This window comes from Myzus persicae, unplaced genomic scaffold, assembly GCF_001856785.1.
Source record: "Myzus persicae strain clone G006 unplaced genomic scaffold, MPER_G0061.0, whole genome shotgun sequence".
In the NCBI taxonomy this organism is placed as follows: Eukaryota; Metazoa; Arthropoda; class Insecta; order Hemiptera; family Aphididae; genus Myzus; species Myzus persicae.
In genome coordinates this window covers 183,058-205,101 of record NW_019101024.1, presented here as the reverse complement: position 1 = coordinate 205,101, position 22,044 = coordinate 183,058, and the positions used below count along the sequence as shown (strand labels likewise).

Genomic DNA, 22,044 nt, shown 5'->3' with positions numbered 1-22,044 from the left:
AATGTGAAGCTTTTTATTAATAGATATTTTATTGGTAAAGCCTATTTAAAAGTACTTTCAAGCCTGTAACTTAAAAAATCTAACATTTGGTAGAATCAAATCGAGAACAATATTTTTCTGGAGAGCAGCCACAATAGAAAGTATGAAGATTTAGCAAAGAGAATTAAAATATTATTTGATAATATTGTGACTAAAATAAATAAATATACATTTTCTTAAAAGTATAACCTATAACTTAGCTCTCAATGAATGAACATTTATTAACTAATTATAATATCATATTTGTATTAATAGGAGGTCTTTTTAACATAAACAATATTTAATTATGTAATATACAGGTATTAAATTTAAAAATAAATCATTCTAAAATCAATAGATAATTCATTTCGCTCGTATATTCGGATTATTTTTTCCAAAAACTATCATTTTATATTTACTACTACATTTTTATAATTGGTCCAAATAATTTAGCAACAGTGTGAACTCTGTTGAAAAATATAATTGGTTTGATTTCAACAAAGGTACTCTTGAAATATTGACACAGCATAGACAATACTGTTTACCTATATTATTTATTGATCGATAATCGATATAGTAAATATAGAACCTTTTATAACTGCAAAACATTTTATTATAATTCATAAATCAGCTTTATTTATTTATTATTATGTATCATCTTCAAAAAAATAAAATATTTATGCACTTTCTGTACCATTGCACTTAAATGAACTTAATACCTAATTAAAATAATACTATTCCGATTAATGACAAAACTTATTCTCTTAACCTTTTAGTTTTAATCCTATTTTATTTTAAATGAACAAAACAATAGACGTTGTATACAAAATTGATAAACAAAGTTAATAACTCGAAAGGTTTTAATATATACAAATTCTAGACGAATATTATATGAAACATTAATATAAAATTACATATATGTTGGATTGTATCTGACATAGGATATTAAAATAAATGTATTTTAGTTTCCACGTGGATGAATATATCACATATGAGTACAAAATATACCGCATACCACTACAATATCACATATAAGTATATTCGAATAAATCATATACGAAATTCTTATTTTTTTCCTTTTATGAGGATAATAGTTTTATCCACTCTCGTTAAGCACTTATCAGAAAAAGTGAAGATACAACTCATACAAATGTATAATATGTATTATATATTTATATTTTTACGAACGTTTTTTAATAAAGTACAGCAATTATAATTATTTTGTTTTATATTTTTTTCGATGTCGTCTATAGAAGAAGAAAAAAATTATTTCAAGCTTTTATAATTTCTTTAGCGTACAAATATATTTAAAAGGCTTTTTAAAAAATATCATTGCCGTAAAATAAAATAAATCTAACCATAGCTGCAGGAGAGCAATCAGAATAATATATTATGGATATAAAATGAAAAACTACAAACACTACATTATTATTAATGCATGTTGAAGTCTCGAAGTGTTCGGGTATACTGGGTGCTTCGTCGACTATAACATTTCTTTTAATAAATATTTTTGAAATAAAGTTGTGGAAAAATACTACAGTCTGTATTAGCTATATAGGTACCTACTATTATTTGATAAATGATAATGTAAACTGTATTTGTTGGCTTACTACTCTGAATAAAAATAATAAAAGTTGTGTATTTAGTCTCTTAAAAATCATAGACACAAGGTGACTGCTTAAAACTAATAAGTAATAACTAATCAATGTAAATATTTAAAAAGTTGAAACATATTACATTTCCAAGCATTTTAGGGTTTATTAGGCTGGAAACAGGTGCATTAAATGCACACTATATTATAGTTTGTGGGTGGGCGTGCACGCGATATGTAGGAAAATATGCGGTATGAAACACCCTGTACAGCATGTAGTATATGGTACTAACCTACACATACCGGTAGAATATGCGTTATACCCACGATATATGTATATGTCTAATATATGTATATATATATATATATATATATATATATGTATTATATATGTGGCACACGTCGCGCGATGAAATATTAAACTGACAAGTTAAACAATGCGATCAAGTCGAGCATCCTGCACAACGCAACGGGTATAAGCAAAATAATTAAGGCATGTTCATAAATGTGTGTGTGTGTGTGTGTGTGTGTGTGTGTGTGTGTGTGTGTGTGTGTGTGTGTGTGTGAGTTCGCAACGGCGTGGTTTTAATTAAACTGTTAAAGTAGGTAACGGAAACCCGTGTTTTCAGAACGTAATTGTGGAATTCCGCCAAAGAAACGAGACTACAAGAGGGCTGTGCGCCACGTATAGGTAGGTACCTGTATTAGCTATAACTTGATGCGCTACACAAGAGTTTTTATAGCACTTTTCACGTGGCCTTTGATCACGTCACGGCCGAATCGAATTTTGTACAAGTGCACACGGGATAATATTTTAAAAAGCGATAAACTCAACTGTCAGAGTCAGTGAAAACAACATTAAACATCATACACAGCCCAGGAGCGTACCGCCTGCCCTAGACCCAGTGGTATGGCGGGGAGGGGGAGAGGGGCAAAAACTAAAAGATTGTACATTGTCTTGGCGAATAATATTTTTAAATTATTACTTATTATAAGATTTATATTTATTTTCACAAGCGTATCGTAAGAGGGTGACTTTTTTTGATGTCCTGACTCGGTTTTAAGTTAAGATAGGTATCTAGAAATCATTTGAAGTTCTAATTTTGACAAAATTGGTTATGTAAACGAAAATATAAGAATTTTTTTAACCATCAAAATACTTATTTTTTGTCATAATTTTTTTTTTCGTTTTTTCTACTTCAATTGTGTATATAGGATGTAAATTTAAAAATATTTTAAGCTATTTACCTCTTATCATTATACGTCGTTATATATCATTATATGTCACTATTGACTTATACGTTGCAAGCGAATACCAATAAGCAAGTACATCTATGGCTTTATGTAAATTATTGGTAGGTAGTTAACAATGTTAACATATTATGTACTTTAGGTATACATTAAAATCATAAAAGACGATCATTATTTTTAATGAAATGATTTATACAATCGTAGGCCGTAGCTATATAGAGTAGTATAGAAGTGTAGTATAGAAATGTATATTTATACCCAACCAATAAATATTATTAAACATCCAATAATATTATTTTAGTGAATAAATAAGCGGAAACAATCATGTAGGTTACCTATAGTTTGTAATTTTCTAAGCTTTTCGTTACAACAATAATTCATAGTAATTTTCTTAAAGGCTCTTAAAATAACAAATTTTGAACTTGAAAATTGTTTTAAAAAATTATGTTCTTAAAATGCTATATCGTATAGACATAATAATAAACATTAATACATTAAATTATTTTATATTACCTACGACAAAATCAACAATTAATGTTTTCATGTTTGATATTAATACAAATTTCATTTCCGACCATATTTTTTAGAGAAAAAATTAATTAATAAGAGAGGATATAAATACATTTTATGATTATAATACTTCACACAATCCATAGACGAACGATTGAACATAACAATATTTTTGTGTAATGTTGGAGCATGCGTCCCGTTATCGAATTTATTAAAGAATCTATTATAATATGTACCTCGTACCTAAAATAATATATTTATATATGTTATATAATATATATACACTACCAGATAATATTTAAATATAAATAATAGTAAGCCGAAAAATCATGCTCTATGTACAGTGTTCAGTGTTCACATATAGGTACAGCAACAAAATTATATTATTAAGGATTATTATGAAATATACTCTTTATCGTTTTATTGTTGTACTTGTTGTAACTTGTAAAACACGTATAGTTGTGAATACATCTCGAGTTATATTATTTCCATTATAATCCTCTATTAACTGGGATAAAAACCTATCTAAGCGACTCGTTGTGGCCATTATTACAATATTAACACAATAACACCTAACAACGTACCAGTGTGATTTTACGAACAACAAGAAATAAACTTGAAATTAATTAATTCATGACCGACTGAAAAATGGATCTATAGAAGCCAGAACCGCATAAATTCCTCCAACCCTCGTGGAATCACGTGGCCCGGACCCTATACATCTACTCGACTTCCTCAGCCATACACTTATTTACAATCGAATCCAAACAAACTAAATAGGTACTAATCTAATGCAAATCAAAAATAACCTAATATATTTTATTAATTAGTCAATAAATAATTATGTCAGGGTAGGGGTTCAAAAAATAATCGATGATCACAATAATAATAATATATCGTATATCTGCTTATGAAATAATAACCCAAGTGTAAACGCATATTATGCAATGGCAGCCTGTACTACATATTATTTGTACCGACCTATACCATAATAATGTGTAAATAATTTATGAAAAGAATCAATATATGCAATGAATATATTATGTTATGTGTATGACAAAAAGGACAACAATTTATTCGGTCGAATATTGTCACAATATATATATATTAATATTATAATAAAATATAATAATAAAGTATATAATAAATAGTATGTAAGTGCAATTGTGTGTGTGTGTAAATATGTTACCACTATTAATGTCAATGATGTAATTTTGGTAATAACCGTAAGTGCCAAGACAATAACATTAATATACAATAACGTCAATGCCTAGGCTTTAGCAGATAATGTATTCAATTTAGTATACTTTTTATTATTGTAAAAGCTTTTTTAAGCTTTATTACTATTAATTGCTTTTATCTAAATATGTATACTTGGCTAATGCCAATTGGCGTAAAATATACATAAATAAATAAACAAATCAAATATATTTTCAATACAATATTTATAATATATTATGCAACTTTAACTAGGAAACATACAAATCAAATTAATTGTATTAAATGTTACAACTGGATCTGTGGATTACCTACATATCGCATTATTTTTTTACAAACATCGATTGTACAATCTGTTTTGCAAAATAAATTCATCTTTGTATGTAATGGCCTTATTATGGTCCTATACTCCTGTTAAACACTATTCCGTGACCGGCAGCATCCCGAAGGGCCTATCTATTTTATATTTACTAGCATTAAGGATAATGAAAAAGAAGGCAGAAAATATCGTAAAATAGGTACTGATAAATGGATTATTATTTATTACCTACAAATGTGTCCATTTTCATTATTTTCTAATCAATATGGTGTATAATATGTTATATTCAAATTCAATCTAAAATATCGTTATTGGCAATTACGTCAGTTACGAATTATTCGTCAAATTTTTCAGTAACAACAACAATAGAAATTTCACAAAATATCAAGTAGAACCATTCATCAAACACGAAACGCGATACTACCTTTATTTAATTATATATAAGATAATATTACCATATTGACACGACATTGAGTGCCAGTAATTTTCAACAAATAGTTAAATAAAGTAACAACTGCACCCTGTATTCTGTTCAAAAAAAACACGCAGCACCTACGAATATCGAAACATATACCACATACCACCACAATATCGCATTACTACGCGTCTTAAAAATGTACAATTTTTATCGGTAATGTATTTTATAAATATGCTTATATATTGTACATATTTCCAAGGAAATCGGTCTTGTTTTTACTATAGAGTCCTGCCAAGTTTGAGTTAACGTCACGCTCCCTATCGCATGATACTCATTTTTTTCAACGAGAATATTGCATTGTTATTATGAAACGATACAAAATATTAAATAATAACATCGCACCATCAATCTTCTTCCCGGTGGACAATACTAGCGTTTAATTTCGTATAAAAATATTATATAATAATTCATCTGATTAAAAACGAGTATTTGGTGAATCCTTTGAGCCGCAAGATATTATTATATACACGTACATATATACTTGTATACTGTATATATACATTTATATTATATCTATAGTATACTCATTATACATATTATAATACTTTGGTATTCAGTATAACGATCCATTGTTAAGGTCCAACCCTATGTTGCTGTGGAACAAAAAAAAATACATTAATATTCAGCGAGGTTAATCATGATTGAAGTGACTAGGTCTATGCACGTGATGAATTGTAGTTGATTATTTTTAATATTTTCTATCTCTTTCTCTCTCTTCCTCCCTCCCTCCCTCTCTCTCTCTCTCACTCTCTCTCATAACCCATCTAAATAATTGCTGAATAATATGTATTATTGTATGCGGTGGGCGTTATCAGAACGGTATGTGAATATCCCTTGTAGCCCCCTTGGAGCTTTTTTTTCTACATTTGAAAGATATTGTTATTTGTTACAGAACAGGTAAAACTTGAAACACGTCTGAAATGAGGACGTAAGCTATTCGTCGTTTCACGGGAATTGTAAACATCGGAAATATTTCTATAAATAATTGACTGTTAATATCAATACATGCACTAAGTGTATTGTGTACACTCAAATATGAGTTTAGAATGATTATGTTTGAAAAAAATTTCGTCTTTTTTTTATTTTAAGACGGTGATCAGGTGATTATGATTATGCCGAGCAGCGCAACTGCATATTTTCTTGAACTTTTTACTTTGAGTTTGGAGTTAGTAGTAGTAATAATAAAAGCCCAACTATTCGATTTCACTGCGTGGCTACAAATCGTTAAAAATGCTTAACCGGCGCTGGTATGGGTATGAGCGCGCTCAGTGGCAAAATTATTTTTTTGTTTGATGATATTATTATTTATGCGATATTAGAATTGGTAAGTACTCTTACTCTATGTTATCCCTCATTTATACTGTTTCTATTTTGGCCACCAATTATTCTTTTAGGCACATAATATATCCTCTTTATAAGCATTAAATTCTTCAAATATGTCCATTCGATCTGATTCTCTATTTTTGTTCTATTGTTAGTTTTAATTTCTAAAATCAGCAGTATAAGTATTGGTAGTATAACGTCGTGTTTACCTGTAAGCCAACACATTGTTGAATGTCCAATTAATTTCAGGTATAAAATCAAATTATTACAGCAATAGAAAAACAAGTATCGTTTATCACGATATATATATCCCAGTCTAAAAATGATTCTCGGAAAACAATGCATAGCACCATATCAAACATTTTTTATCCGCTTTTAATATGTATTGAATAGGTTAGGATTACCATAAGGTAAATAAAAAAATAGGTATACATACATTTTATACACATATATATATATATATATATATATATATAATTTACTCCCACGATGATATTATATATTAAAATAATCGGTTAAGTCTAGGTACATATAAATATATTTTATAATATAATATGTTGATGCACAGCTATTGACTATATTTTTGTGTAGGTACCTACTTAAATCTTTTCGGCATACATCAAGATGCTGTACAGTGTATATTATATAACGTAATATATTATAAACATATTAGTAGCCTAACAAGATTATACCTATATATTTAATGCGAGTACACGCTGTGGCTTTATGACACGTGACGTGTCAGATTATAAATATATAGGTATTATAGGTATAAGTAGGTACAGTCGTATAGTATGATGCACCTATACATGTAAGCCAGCAATGCGTAGTTCTGGTTTCAAATTTCAAGTCAGCGGGAGTGTGAGCTAAGCGTACAATTTTCGATTTTCAATTTAAATAGGAATTATGGATTATTTTTTTTTTTGCTCAAGGATGTGTGGTCCACAGAAACAGGAACCAGAGTAACCGTTCCAAATCGTATCATGCCCAATGCTTATATAGGTAGGTAGTATAATATTATATTTAATAACTAATAAGACACACAATTCGATCTCGACTTATTTACATATCATTATGTAAGTACTATGTACTACACATTCTACACTACTAAATGGATAAAAAATAAAAATGCGTACCAATTGTTGTAGACTGACTTGTAGTTAAAAGTTTACTTTGCACTAAACACGTATGGTACAACACTTATCTGGGCACATAGGTACATTATACTTTTTTAATAACTGCAACGAAAAAAATTATCCCTACCTATACCATCAGAATGACTAAATGGCTAAATGCCAGATATGTGATTAAAAAATACTTTGATAGGTGTGCAGGAATCGAGTTGTCAGATGACTATCATCTTGGTATCTCGTTATTAGCCCATATTGATCAATGTTGAATTTGTCTCATTAAAAAATCAGGAGAAAAGTTAAATTTGATTAAAATTGCAATTCTTGATATTTCTTCGAATATTTCTAACGTCTCAAGTAATTCCGAAAATATCGACAGAACAAGATAAAATAACATATAATTGTACCAAGTAATAAATATTTTATTGGTCTGATGAAAGGCTCATATAGGTACCACAATAACTTACTACTTCATCCTTTGCTACTTCGAGCTGCGGTTGTCTGTTGTCCAACACATGAGTGGCTAAGCTTCACATATGGGGATGAGTATATGTTCAAACATGGACGCGTTTCGCGCTACTTGTAGCTTTGTCATGTTTCCTCCAAGCTGCGCAGCGGACTCGAAATTATCTCGAGGCCGCTTACCCCCTCTTTCGTCGTGTCCAGCGCCGAAGTATCGTTAGGTCCGTTCGGTCCTCGATGCCGCGCGCCAGTGCTGGCCACTCGAAGCTTCGAACCCACCAGCCACGTGATACCTACGCTTGAACCTCCTCGCCCGTGACAGTCTGCGAGAGTAGGTAGTCGTTTATGTGGCCATGTGGGCCGCCGCACTCGTGGTCGTCGTGCAAGCCGGCTTCGGCCTATCTCAGCTCGAGCATGTAGCCGTAGTGTGGACCAGGAATGACCATATTGAATCTCCGTGCACGTGATCCCCGTCATACCATAGACCTTATACTAAGTGTAAGGTCTATGCGTCATACACACCATATTTTGTCCTGTGGTTAGGGGTAACAGACCTGGTTAGGCTGCTCGTATTATTGTATTATTTTAAGTGCTACTTCGCACTCCCATGTATTTATTTATTATGTATTACTTATTTATTTATTAGTTATTATTGTCAGATTGAGCGCATCATATTAATCGTCGTATTAATGTACTATATTATTTGTTTCATCTTGTGCGGAGGGCACCCACCTACATGATTATCATTGACTGTCTTTTTCATTATATTTCTCGTGCGCATAGAGCTTTATAATATTGCACTGTAAACTGTTCTTCAAGTATATACAAATTGTGGTAACCTTTTCTTGTTCCCAACACATTGTGAATCAAGTTCGATACCAAACTGAGAATCATATGAGTATATAACTAATATCGGACTTAGCGCAACAGTCTGTCTATATTTCTATAATAGTTGTAGAAAAGGGGGTAGGTATGTAGCATTGTAGCCGCTCTGCTGCTCTATAAGTGTCAATATTCAATACTCAACTTTCAAATGAACCTAGTTATTGAGTTTTTGAGTAAGTCACTGTAATGTATATTAGAATAACCTCTATGTGTTAAATTTAAATTTGATGATAAATCATTGTATACATAAGAAAAACGATTCTGAACAAAGACTGTTAGCCTATGATAATTATATAGCTTTGTTCGTTTTGATAAAAGTATGTATATTTTGTGACACATTTATATTTTTACCATAGGTAGTAATTTTACTATCTTTAATATGATTGGTTGAAACTAAAAACAAGGATCAGGAATTCATCTTGAATTTATTTTATAATTTAAAAAAAATTAACTACAAAGTATTTTTTTTTTTAATAGGTACCTATCTTTTTTAGTCTTAACAATAATTATTATTGTTGGATTGATTAATAATTTATATAATTTATACTAGCTGTAATATGTAATAACTGACTCCACCTGGGTTTAAATTAATCTATATTTCTATTGTTTTTATTTTGCTTCAGTTGAAATATATTATACAAATCCTTTTATGAACGATTATTATTATGTTGATTTTATTTCTTTATTCTAGATATACCTATTTTTAATGTAAACAAAAAAAAATTAATACCGATTCAACAAATCCTTAAAAACCAACGTAAATCTAATGTCGTTCAAATTAGTAAATGTCTTAATGTGTTTACTTCAGAATTAAGAAGTTTCAAAAATTACATGTGTTTACACAGATTTATGCATAATATAGTTTATATTTATATATTACTTTATTGAATTAATTAGATAACATTTAAAGTTCAAACATGTTGATTAATGAGTCCAATGTATTGCCTGTCTGTAGAGCTTCTTGTAAATCCTCTCGTGAGTTAGGTTTCACATTTAATCCTTTCAATTTGTGCCAATCATCAAACAATGCCATCATAATAGCTAATTGAGTAAAAATTAAAATATATTATAAATACTTAAAAAAATTTTAATTTGAAAATTAATTTCATTAAATTATTATACCTTGTAAACGCTGCATGCGTGATGGTCTCTGAGATACTTCTTGTTTCAATTTGTCTTCATTTGAAATCATCAGTAAATATTCTTTTGTAAGTGATTCTCCATTTGCATTAGGATTGACTGATAGTTGTTTTATAGCATTAATAAGCTTCAATGTCTTGTCATTTTTTATGTCAGTTTTCAATTTAGAAACAATTGCATCAATCATCAATATTAAACTACCTTCTGATATTTCTGTACAGAATAAACATGTATTTTTAATGAACTAATAATCCAGGCAATCCAATTTACAAACCATAAGTCATGTCCAATTTAATATTTTTCCTAGTAGCATCTTTACTAAAGTTGTCCTTGAGGATTGAAATTGCAGTAATATTGTCAGTTTTTATGTTTATTGATCCTCGACTAAAATAATGACATTGGGGTAAGATAATTTTAAACTAGGTTAATGGCACCTAAACATGATTAAATAAACTACCTATATGCGCACAATAAAACTGTATCTAATATTATCGATTCAAAAGAATACTCCAAGTTATCTTGAGAAGCTGGTTTCTCAGGGAACCCTGGCAAGCAGTTTGAAATCCACAAATGAGCTTCAGAAAGACTAAACCCACCAGACAATGTCATAAAACTTTGAGGCTGATACCTAAAAACAATTTTTTAATATAAGTATTTTAATGGTATCAGTATTAGACCAATCATATTTTATCACCTTTTTAAAATATTTAACTTAAGAGGACGCTACACCCGCATGTGTTTCTCTGTCTTACAATAAACATAGCAAAACCTGTTTCCCGTGGAATAGAACCACTCAGTCTATAGTCCTAGTAGAGATACCAAAAGTTTACAAAATACAGAAAATAATATTTTCTGTATCGTAACATTTTATTTTTTTGATATCATTAATAAGAAAATAGTTATAAAACTTTTAAAAATCTGATGTTTTCACGTTTTTAAAAATGAAATAACTTTTGCCATATTGGTCTTATTTAAAAAATGAAAGATCTAAGACACAGTAAAAATTCTCCTCTATTTATGGTGAAAAATTTGGTTTCTTAGTTAAAACGGCAGCCTTCTAGGTTCTTTCCTGTGGGAAACCGTTTTTGCAATGTTTTCATTTTGTAAGACAGAGACAACAAATGCAGGTGTAGCGTCCTTTTAACAAAATAAATAATTATTATCTTAATAAGCATACCTTTAAACTAAATAATTGTTTAAAATTCTAAATTTTCTAATTAAAAATATAAGTTCTTAACACCTTATTTTTCCATTCGAAAACCGGAACCGGGTGGGAACTGTTTAGCACAATACTGTCACCCGGTTCCGTACTGTTTATTCGCCAAATACACTTACATGATAAGTACTTAAAACCTATAATACAACTTACTCAATATTTTTTTTAGTTCTTTGATGATATAAAAGTGGCTTGATAGGAAATTTACAAACTTGACAACATTTAGGTTGTAATAAAGGTGTAATATAAAGAGTTAAAATTCCATGATCACCCTCGTGTGACCACATTTTCAATTCTAATTTTGTAGTGTTTAACTGACATCTGTACGTAATCAATAATTTATTATTATCCTGAAAAAAAAGACAAAAATATTTTAAATTGAATAAAAAATTGAATAATAACTGAATTTATTTTAAACAGAATAAACTGTTAAGTCAGGTTAAATTAAAATGTTTAACATGGTAATATTCAATGATCATTGTATTATATTTTATTTATAAAAATTTTTTTAAGGTTTAACTTAGTTTTTAAATTTTATTGACAAATATACATATTTAATATTTTGCACATAATATTTTATCATGGAAAAAAAATAAAATCCATGGTAACATAATACAAATGAGGTGTTTTACTATTAAATTGTGAGGCTCAGTCTCACCTCTACACAGTGTCAACCTGGCCCTGCAGGATAGCAAGCAATCAACTTCAAGGTCTCAGCCATTTTTTTTTTTTAAGATTGAGGTCTTATGAAATTTGTATTTAAAATCTTTAGTTAAGCATTTTTTAATGAAATAGATAATAAAGCCAATGAAAGAAATAACAATATTAAAATAAAATTTTAGAAAATACATATTACTGACATAAAATGTATAATTATAGCATAAATGAAATTATTTAATAACATTTATTATGCTTTTATTAATTCCTTTAGATCCCAGACTGACAATTTCACTTTAATGAAAAAAGAAAAGGAAAATACCTAAACAATTTACGACTCTGTTTAAGGCACTCAATGTTTTGTATCAGTTAATTAGTATAAATAAAATTATAAGATCATGAGAGAGCTAAAATACAGTACCTACATAATATATATTTTATCAATAAAAGAGTAATGTAATATGATAACCCAGTATGTACTTTTTTTTATTATTCTTAACATGATAAACAATTCAAATGTATGGGTTATATTAAGCATTACAAAAATATTATTATCTTATAGTTTGAATTTTTAAATTCATTAAGCAATCTATTAAAGTTTATTAATTTTTTCATCATTCATAATATAATTTTCATTATACAGATCAAATTAAAAATATGAGAAAAAAAATCTTAGTTCCACCCTAATGTATCTACCATAAAAACGCATTAATTAAGAAAGTAATGTGACTTAGTATATTGGTACATGACACTATTTCACTATCACCTTTACTGTGATCTATTTACTTGTAAATTGTTATTCGCCAAATTAAATTGCATGGCTTTAGTAAAACAATAAATTTCAGTATATGTAGCACTTTTATTCGTCACTTCGCATTAGTCATTAAGTACTACAGGATACTACACCGCATGTGTGTTATTTCTGTCTAACACACATGCAACATACCAAATATAATATGTACTTGATATTATTAGTCTTTGAGCTTTGATAATTATTGCCATTAGATTAGTGTGATAGTTAAGGTTGATTGAGGAACATGTGTTTTTATGTATGGCAATACCATTAAATAAATAATATAAAGTACTATACCTCTTCTTTACATTTACTCTTGCTCACTACAGCATTATTATTGTTTTCAACATCAATCAAATTAATTAAACAATTGCATTGCAATAAAACATTATCAATAGTGGCTTCAAGTTCAATGATTAAATGATAAATTAAGTTTTCTGAATCCAAAAACATCTGTAAAAAAAAAGAAATATTTTTAATTTATTAACTTAATTTTTATTTGAAAATGATATATTATTCTCACTGAGTTCTTAATAGCTAAATAAGGTAAAACAGAAGGTCTCGAACTTTTTTGGGTGAACTCCAAGTATTTGTTTCTTTCTATAGCTACTTGTCTTTCCAGATCACTTACTTCAGTCCTACAACATTTTTAATTAGATTCAAATCAAATAATAACTAAATATTTATTCCAATTTAAATACTTAACATTACAAGATTAAAAAATTAAAATTAATTATTACATTACATAAATAGAATATATAACTAATAACTATAACTATAATATAAATTATAATTATAATTTTTTATGTAATATAACTATTATAGGATAAGAATGCTCAAATTCACAGATGAATATTTATAAGATTATAACTGTGCCACCAAAAATTATCTTAGGTAGGTAAGGTAGTAATTGCTAGAATATAATATAAACTAGTACTTGTTCATACTATTACCAAAGAATAGTGATAATTGCTGGTAGGTTAGTTAACAGTATTAATAAGCAAATTTGGACATTTTCATCCTGAATGGAGTAAAAACTACAAATAATGTGTATTTAATACTAAAACACTAAAATATAATCATTTTACCTTATATCTAATATTTTTTGTTTTTCATCATTCAAAATTATGTTTGATGATTCCAATACAATTTCTTTATCAATATGTTGATCAACAAAATTTAATCCAAAAAGCCAACCTAAAAAAATTATACAATTATCATTATTTAAGTAATATAAAATGTTGGGTAGTTAATTTAACTAAACCTGTAAAAGTTGTGACAACAATTTCTGGAATACCAAAACTTCTTATAGCTCCACCTTGGATTGAAGTTATACTCTCTGAACAACTCTAAAATAATTTAACATTTATAAATAACACATTGACATTGAATCATAAAATATATTAAAATTACATATTTATATTTTTCAATAGGGACAGAATGTGATTCTAATGAATAAACCTCAACAGAACCACTTTGGCGACCGATTAAAAGATGATCCTCTCCATTAAATTCATAACAATCAATACATGTTACGGCTCCTTGTTTTGATTGAGTTACCAGTTCCCAAAGAATACTAGTAGAAGCATTTCTAACATGTAAATTAAAAATTAATTCAAGTTTTAGAATTAGTATAACCTAACTAATCAGTATTTAAAATTAAAATATACTTTTCTATTTTTAGAAGTACAACATGACCACTTTGCAGTCCCACTAATACTTCATTTCCATATGAACCTCCGTTGTTTTTCATTAAATGCAAGCTAATTGGCTCTGATGATAAATAAAATATTTCTTTTACAGTTGAACCTTCAAGTATTCGTATACACAAATCTGCACATGCTAGAATAGGCATTACACCTTGCATCTAAATAAATATGTTTACTCAGACAACATTCAATTAAACAAAATCATAATGATAGTTTATAGTTTATTATACCTTTATTACATCTAATGTTATAATGCTATTAATTAATTCTGGACATAAATAAGTGCTAATGTCTTTGCAATCATTAAAGTGACTAAATATATGTTTTCCCGACACCAAAAGTTCATTTCCAGTCACATACCTGTTAAAAAATATTTTTATGAATAGTAAATTCATTACTTACAGTTATTAACGCTGATGATGATTTATATAAAAAGTCCCAATACATATATTGTATTAAGTATAATTTATAAATTATAATGCATTTAATATTATAACCATTTACTTATATTCAATTTTATCACAATAAACAAATTATACATCAATTATTTTCAGAATCCACTCACATGCATTTAATTGATTCCAATAATCCAGTATCAAAACTTAGAAACATTCGACCCTTTTTAGTATAGCCACGAACAGATGTACCCATTGACAAAAATATTTTATCTTGAACAGTACCTTGGAAGGTATTAATTATCTTGATTAATTAACATGACTTTTAATTAGACTAATAAATTGATTAGATACCAAGAGCTCCTCCTAAACAAACTTCAGTTATTTTTTCTAAAGGTAATGTTTTGAATAACATGTTTATTTTCCCTTTTCTAATTTGAAACATTTGTACAATTCCTTCTTGATCGCCAACAATAATCTACATTTAATGCGAAAATGAATAGTAAAAATAAATTATATTTTGTTTTGATAGCATGTTACTTTTTGTGTTTTCTTTTCAGCTTCATCACTTTGAGAAATTGGCAAAACCTTCATGCAATTAGAAGAAACCATGCCTAACAATGTGTAATCTACTCTATAAAGCTCCATGTTTAATTAAGTATAATATTATACAAGTCAAAACATTTTTAAAAGACTAGTTAACTGATAATGCAAGTAATGACTACATTACCAAGTGGTTGCTATGGGTACAAGACTGTAAACATACATAGTAAGGAGGGAAAATGTATCCCTTAATTTTAATGAAAACCGTTGTATAGGAATTATAATAAACATGATTTTAACAAAAATGTAAAACAAATTGGTACTTCAACAAAACTTTTATTTTTAAGATTATAACTTACTTCATATTGTTAAGTACAAATTTTTTATGTCGTTTTCAATTAATAAAAATGAAGATTCCGTTACATCTGTAAGAATTTTGGCCACACTGTTTTCTGTGACTTCAGAAAACTCAGATTTATCTGAAATAAAATATAACTTATATTATGACTGATTCTTGTCGTTCTATTAATTATAGAAAATGTTTTTCTGAAGATGTTTTTAGCTAAAAACCATAAATAAATTATCAATAGGTTAGTTTGGATGTGGAGTAATACCTGAGTACCTAAAGTATCTAAGCATAGCAACTAGTTTCATAACACTTATTACAGTTGATTAAAACAGGAGACTCTATAAAAAAATGTTATAAATATAAATTATTTCTTAAAACATAACTTTTTAGTTCTATGATTAAGTTATATCTAACATTATAGGCTATGCTGCTATGGTTATTGATTATAATATAAAAGTCAAAAAAACTTTAACAATTTCAATAAAACAGTAACTAAACAACTACACCCTCTAAAACAAGTACTAAGCTTATAAATAAGTTTTATATTACCTTTAAATACTAAGTGACCAAACAATTCACAAGTTGCTGGAGAAAATTTATCCATACTTTTATCCCCTAGAAAATATTAACATTTTACAATTTTACATAAATAAGAAAACTCAAAAAGTATTATCATAAAAATACTAGAGATTATGAAATTTATAAAAACCTTAAAAAAATTTCATTTTCAAATTATTTTATATTTAATATTATAAATAAATATGTATACAAGGCCAGATCAAGATATTTAGGCCCAGCCTAGAGCGGCACTATAGTAAAGGCAGCATTTTCAAAACAATGGTTTGTATCTTTTTTAAATTTAATTATTTTAGGGGCGTACGTAAAATTTACCTGATGAAATTCTCGCCCAAATAAAAACTCTCACACAATTTCTTGAATTATTAAAATCGGTGACATTTAAATCTTTAACTAGTGCTCGGGTAATAAAAATATTATGAGGAATATTTTTTTGCTGAAGGTAATTAATCATGATATAAACTGTCCTAAAATATATAAATTATGTTATTATTTATCACGAATAATAATTAATCAATTTCAGTACAAGGACTACAATATTGAATTTACTTGACAAAATTGGACAGCAAGTCATTGCTTTTCAGTACAAATACAAATCCTTTGGAAGGATAATCTTTAATCTTATGACAAGGACCACTAAATTGTTCTATATCCTGAAAAATATTAAATAATGTAAGTGTGATATATTCTGTAGTCATATATTTGTCAATGGCTAAAATTATTCGATAAATTATAAATTGTTTAAATAAATTATGACACAATCTTCTTTGACCATAGTTTAGTTTGGACAATTGTATGATAAGAAATTATTAAATAATTTAAGTTTCACAGAAATTAACTAGATGCTTATAAAGTTATAACAAAATGTATTTTAATGAATTTATAATTTTTTTTTACAAACATTTTACCGAATATTTGTATTCAACATAATTTACATATTAAATACTAATTTAAGAATTTTTCACTTACACAATACTCAAGGTACATTTTATACTGTAAATAATACAGGTGTAAATGAAGATGGTTCACTGAAGCAAAAGCACATAAACTATTGAACCCAACGCGTATTGCCCTATAAATGTTTAGGGTATATAAAAGTTTAATATGATTGGTATAACTGTATAAAATTATAAGAATGGTAACTTACGGAGATGCACTTAGGAGTAACAATTGAATAGCAATATTCAAACTATATTCATCAATAACTTGAGGTAGTTTACTATTGATTTTTGGTAAAATTAATGAATGAAAGTCTCCTAAAGGACTTGCATTAATTGCCAAGGTATCATCTGTATCTAAATAAATCACACAATATTTAAAATGAACCATTCTTAAAGTACTTTTACAGTGGTAATATTATTTGTATTATTTATCTATTCAATTAAAAATAAAATGATTTTTCCTTTAAAATTATACATTTTTACTTGATATAAGGAACATACTTCATATGACTTCCAAGTATTCCATGATTTAAAATTAATTGGTGATTCTATATGATATTTATATAATAATAACAATAATAGTATCATATTTCTAAAGCTTGAATAATTATATGTAAATGGTTATTTCAATCTAGCATACACCTGTTTAATTAAAATTAATTAAATGTTTTTTACAGCTAAAACCTTTTTTTAATCTATCTACTATATTTTTAATTTATTGCCAAATGATTGAAATAATTATTCCTTAAAACAATAGTCTAAAATACCGCGTGACCGTGGAAACAACGTACACTTTATCATTCATTAATCTATAAATAATTTTCAATTCTGTTAGCGGGACATTTAACTAGGTTAATGGTTCATACATTTCTATAGTTTACAATTTTTTTAACTCATATATTTTAAGCATACGCAAAACAATTTAATTTTTTTTATGACAACCCCTATTTTGAATATAATTTTTGGATTAATTGTTTTTTTTTTAAAGTAATTATGGTTCATCAACTTGTATTCTAAATTCAAAATTAGAGCTATGTAGAGTTAAAAATAAATAAATTTACTAAATCAGATTTTTTTTTTCAACTGTACATATTTTTTCCTTCTAAACAACATGATACATTCAAACTTGTTATGATTAAATTAATAAATAAATTATTTTTTAAGAATTAGTAATTTATTTTATTATTAGACATTATGTAATCATGGTGTTTAGAAAGAAAAATATGCAAAATTAAAAAAAAAAAAGTTAAATGTACTAAATTTATTTATTTATTTTTAAATTATGCTTAGCTCTAATTTTGCAAATTTTGGATTTAGAATACATGTTGACAGATTAAAATTACTTGAAAAAAAAATCAATCCAAAAATGATATTCAAATTAAGGGTTGCTATTAAACGCTATTAAATGAGTGAAAAATTGAAAGTCATAGAAATGTATGGTCCATTATTCTATTAGTCTAGTTGAATGTTCCGCAAACATAATTGAAAATTAATTACAGGGTAGTGAGTGATAAAGTGTATTCTGTTTCTACAGACACATGGTATATATTAAAGATATTTTATTTTAGGTTTTTGTGCGGTTTAAGGAAAAACACTCACAGCTACCTATTTAAACTTTAAGGATAAAATATGGTACATAAATAAATGTACAGAATTCAAACATCAGGCTTTCAGGTAATATTGCCATGGTAATCTGATGATTATATCATGCCTAAAGAGCAGAAAAACAGAACAGAAGCAGCAGCAGCAGCAAAACCAGAGAAAGATCTAGATAATATTTGAGTACATTCATATCAATTTTATTTGGCATTAATGTAGATTATAATAATAATTCAACAATAAATTGAAAACTAAATATATTTTAAGGACCCTCTACAGAAAATGTTTGGTTGCATTTCTGAAACATAGTATGAGGTAGTAAATTGAATGATGGTTTATTTGAAATAAGTAATTAAACTTACTAGAAGAAATATTTGATGCATGACTGAATTTGAATAAATATTCTCCTGCATTGACCTTTGTAAAATTGAACAAATCATCATTAAACGGTTCTAACACATTAGCAAATATGTTTGGTTTACGACGTTTGGTACCTCTATCAATGTTTAACTATAATAACAATATTTAATGAAATTATAATTTATTAGAGCTTAGTAATAAGTAGGTGAAATTACAATTTATATTTATAGTATAGAGCAATGGTTGGCAAATAGAGGTCCAAATCGGGTCTGTAAAAGGTAGACAACTGGACTGTCTCCTATATTTAAATTATATTTATTAATTTAAAATTATCATCATATAAATTAATAGTAAAAAGAAAATGTATATTTTAATTCATTCATGAAACTCTAGTAGGAATTGTTATTTTAAAATAATATGCCTGCAACAGTCAACACCATTGACAATTCAATACCTATAGTAACTTTTTCAATAAATTCACTATAGCTCGCATAGGTATGATATTGTAAATTTACTAGTGATACAGAAATAAAATTAAGGATTTAAAAAACAATACTTAAAAATTAAAATATTATGTACAACTTTTTAAAATTATTAAATAATACTTATAGGAGATGCTAACATAAAATAAATAATTTAATTGTAACTTTGACCAAATTGTAATGTATTTAATAACAAGATACCTTCACGGCGACAAATGACGTTATCATTAGTGAACCCTGCTAATACATTTATGTAACAGATTTAATCATTCGTTTTTAAGATTTTGATACAATAAAAAGTATAGGTACCTACTATTATAACAGAATTTATTTTTCTAACCTTGTTTATTTTATTATTTTCATCATCCAGACACCAATAAAAATATACTTGCCAATCCCTGATAGGTATAGATAATTTAATAAACTTACAACTGCGAGAAAACCATACTTTCCAGGCAACATGGTTGCATTTTCTTCTTTATATTTGTACCTAAATAGCCCTTCATCTTCCTTTTCTCTCCATAGACTTTTTAAAGTTTCATCAAATTTCGAATTGACAGATAATGATTTCCATGATGTTGTCAATATTAAATCTTTGTCATCGTAATAAAACATTTCTTGAATAATTGATTTTTACCAGGTGTCTAGATTAGAGTTTATGAAGTTTAAATTTGACGTCAGTTATTTAAATTCTAACTAATTATAATATAATACCTATTTATTATATATTCATATCTTTTTTATAATCTGAGATATTATATAATAATAAATAATAAAAAATAAAAATCCCAAGGAAAGTTAAACTCCAAGACTTGGTTAGCAGTTAGCACGTAGAATACATTATACTCAGTTTAAATAGTTTTATGTTTTTATCATTAAAGCATGAGTTTGACTATTATCTATAAACATTCCATGTGATATGAAAAAAACAGCTGTTGATATGTATTTATTTACTGTTTTCCAAATTAATACATTTATTAGCTCTTACTTGGACGAGTGTCACTTAAATCAAATTAGATAAGAACGAAATATGTACCAATTATAGTACAATTGTACAATAGGTAGTAGGTATTATAATCTAGGTTCCTACCTACTTTTAAATCATAACTGTACGTCCAATTCTTGTTTCCTATATGGCTACATATAACATAGGTAAGACGTAATAAACTTACTTAATGTACCTACTTACGTCTTACCTCCTTATATAATTTATAATTTGAAAAAGCGTACAAGACAAGTAGACTGTAGCCTGTAGGTAATCGCTCTACTGAGTCTACTGTAGTACTGTACAGTTGTAGGTAGCTAGTAGGTAGATGTCAAGCGCGCCTCGTCAGTATATTGGCGCACATACGGAGGTGCTTAGCACCTCCAGATTATTTTGAGTTACAAATATTATGTAAAGTGTAACTTTGGGTTTATAAGAATGTGTTTATTCCAGTTTGTATTGGTAATGCATTAATGCCACGGTCATATATTTCCTATTTAATTTATTTATTTTAAATTGAAAAAACCAAAAATTATGGAACTACTGAAAATGTAGATGCCCGATCGCACCCCTTGTTCATCCATGAATGTAATAATCGTTGTAATAATTGGTTATAATATATCGTCAAAAAAAGATTGTTGATTGAAAATCAGATTCAATACTTTAATTTTTTTCTTACTTTTTGACAACTCTAATTCATAATTTTATTCGAAATGATATTAATTGATGCCTAGTGCCTTAGTGTGTATTACCGTATAGCCGACAGCCGTATTGGGGGTGATGGGGCAAAGCCCCGCACGGGTAACATTGGGATAAAACATTTTAGCACTCCCAAGTTTAAGACTGAATGTGCACCTATGCGTCATTGACCAAGTCACCGTATGGAAGTGTTAAATTTGAATTCAATAATAAATCGATGTAGGTAGGTACCTGCTTACGATTAAAACGAATCTCAGTGATGGCGATAGTCAGCTTAGTATAATATATCTACAAAATAAACATTATGTTGACGGATTTTGTATTTTTGTCAATGTCTTAAGTTCATGGGTACCTCTCCTTATAAAAAATTATTGAGGCTTTAAAATTGCTATAAGAATAACTTGCTAGGAAGTAG

General features: G+C 27.7%; 2 protein-coding genes across 3 annotated transcripts; both read right to left on the bottom strand.

Moving 5' to 3' along the window:
- Positions 1 to 10,042: 10,042 nt before the first annotated feature.
- Positions 10,043 to 16,108, bottom strand: LOC111027333 (Bardet-Biedl syndrome 7 protein homolog). 2 transcript variants are annotated; one of them, XM_022305691.1, is made up of 15 exons: positions 15,636 to 15,984; positions 15,450 to 15,573; positions 15,266 to 15,380; positions 14,931 to 15,060; positions 14,662 to 14,858; positions 14,405 to 14,582; positions 14,256 to 14,340; positions 14,080 to 14,188; positions 13,515 to 13,629; positions 13,289 to 13,444; positions 11,695 to 11,891; positions 10,783 to 10,953; positions 10,600 to 10,709; positions 10,308 to 10,538; positions 10,043 to 10,226 (listed from the first exon to the last, which is right to left on the bottom strand). In XM_022305691.1, exons 1-15 carry the CDS (start codon positions 15,741 to 15,743, stop codon positions 10,090 to 10,092), a joined length of 2,163 nt encoding a protein of 720 aa, XP_022161383.1. In that variant the 5' UTR covers positions 15,744 to 15,984; the 3' UTR covers positions 10,043 to 10,089. The 2 variants fall into 2 exon arrangements, with proteins under 2 accessions (XP_022161383.1, XP_022161384.1); XM_022305692.1 differs by lacking the exons at positions 15,266 to 15,380; positions 15,450 to 15,573; positions 15,636 to 15,984 and adding an exon at positions 15,998 to 16,108.
- Positions 16,109 to 17,108: 1,000 nt separating this feature from the next.
- LOC111027335 (GDP-D-glucose phosphorylase 1) lies at positions 17,109 to 20,802 on the bottom strand. Its single transcript, XM_022305693.1, has 6 exons — positions 20,660 to 20,802; positions 20,375 to 20,589; positions 19,466 to 19,613; positions 17,711 to 17,858; positions 17,533 to 17,635; positions 17,109 to 17,216 (listed from the first exon to the last, which is right to left on the bottom strand). The coding sequence occupies exons 2-6, from the start codon at positions 20,558 to 20,560 to the stop codon at positions 17,109 to 17,111; spliced, it is 693 nt and encodes a 230-aa protein (XP_022161385.1). The 5' UTR covers positions 20,561 to 20,589; positions 20,660 to 20,802.
- Between the last annotated feature and the right edge of the window lie 1,242 nt (positions 20,803 to 22,044).

Coding starts and splice junctions, on each gene's coding strand:
- LOC111027333 (XM_022305691.1), bottom strand. CDS start 15,743: ATGGAGCTTTATAGAGTAGATTACACATTGTTAGGCATGGTTTCTTCT. Junction 15,574..15,635: donor CTGAAAAGAAAACACAAAAA/GTAACATGCTAT, acceptor CATTAAATGTAG/ATTATTGTTGGCGATCAAGA. Junction 13,445..13,514: donor ATTTAGCTATTAAGAACTCA/GTGAGAATAATA, acceptor TTTTTTTTACAG/ATGTTTTTGGATTCAGAAAA.
- LOC111027335 (XM_022305693.1), bottom strand. CDS start 20,560: ATGTTTTATTACGATGACAAAGATTTAATATTGACAACATCATGGAAA. Junction 17,859..19,465: donor TGCATCAAATATTTCTTCTA/GTAAGTTTAATT, acceptor TGATTTATTTAG/ATACAGATGATACCTTGGCA. Junction 17,636..17,710: donor TTACTCCTAAGTGCATCTCC/GTAAGTTACCAT, acceptor AAACATTTATAG/GGCAATACGCGTTGGGTTCA.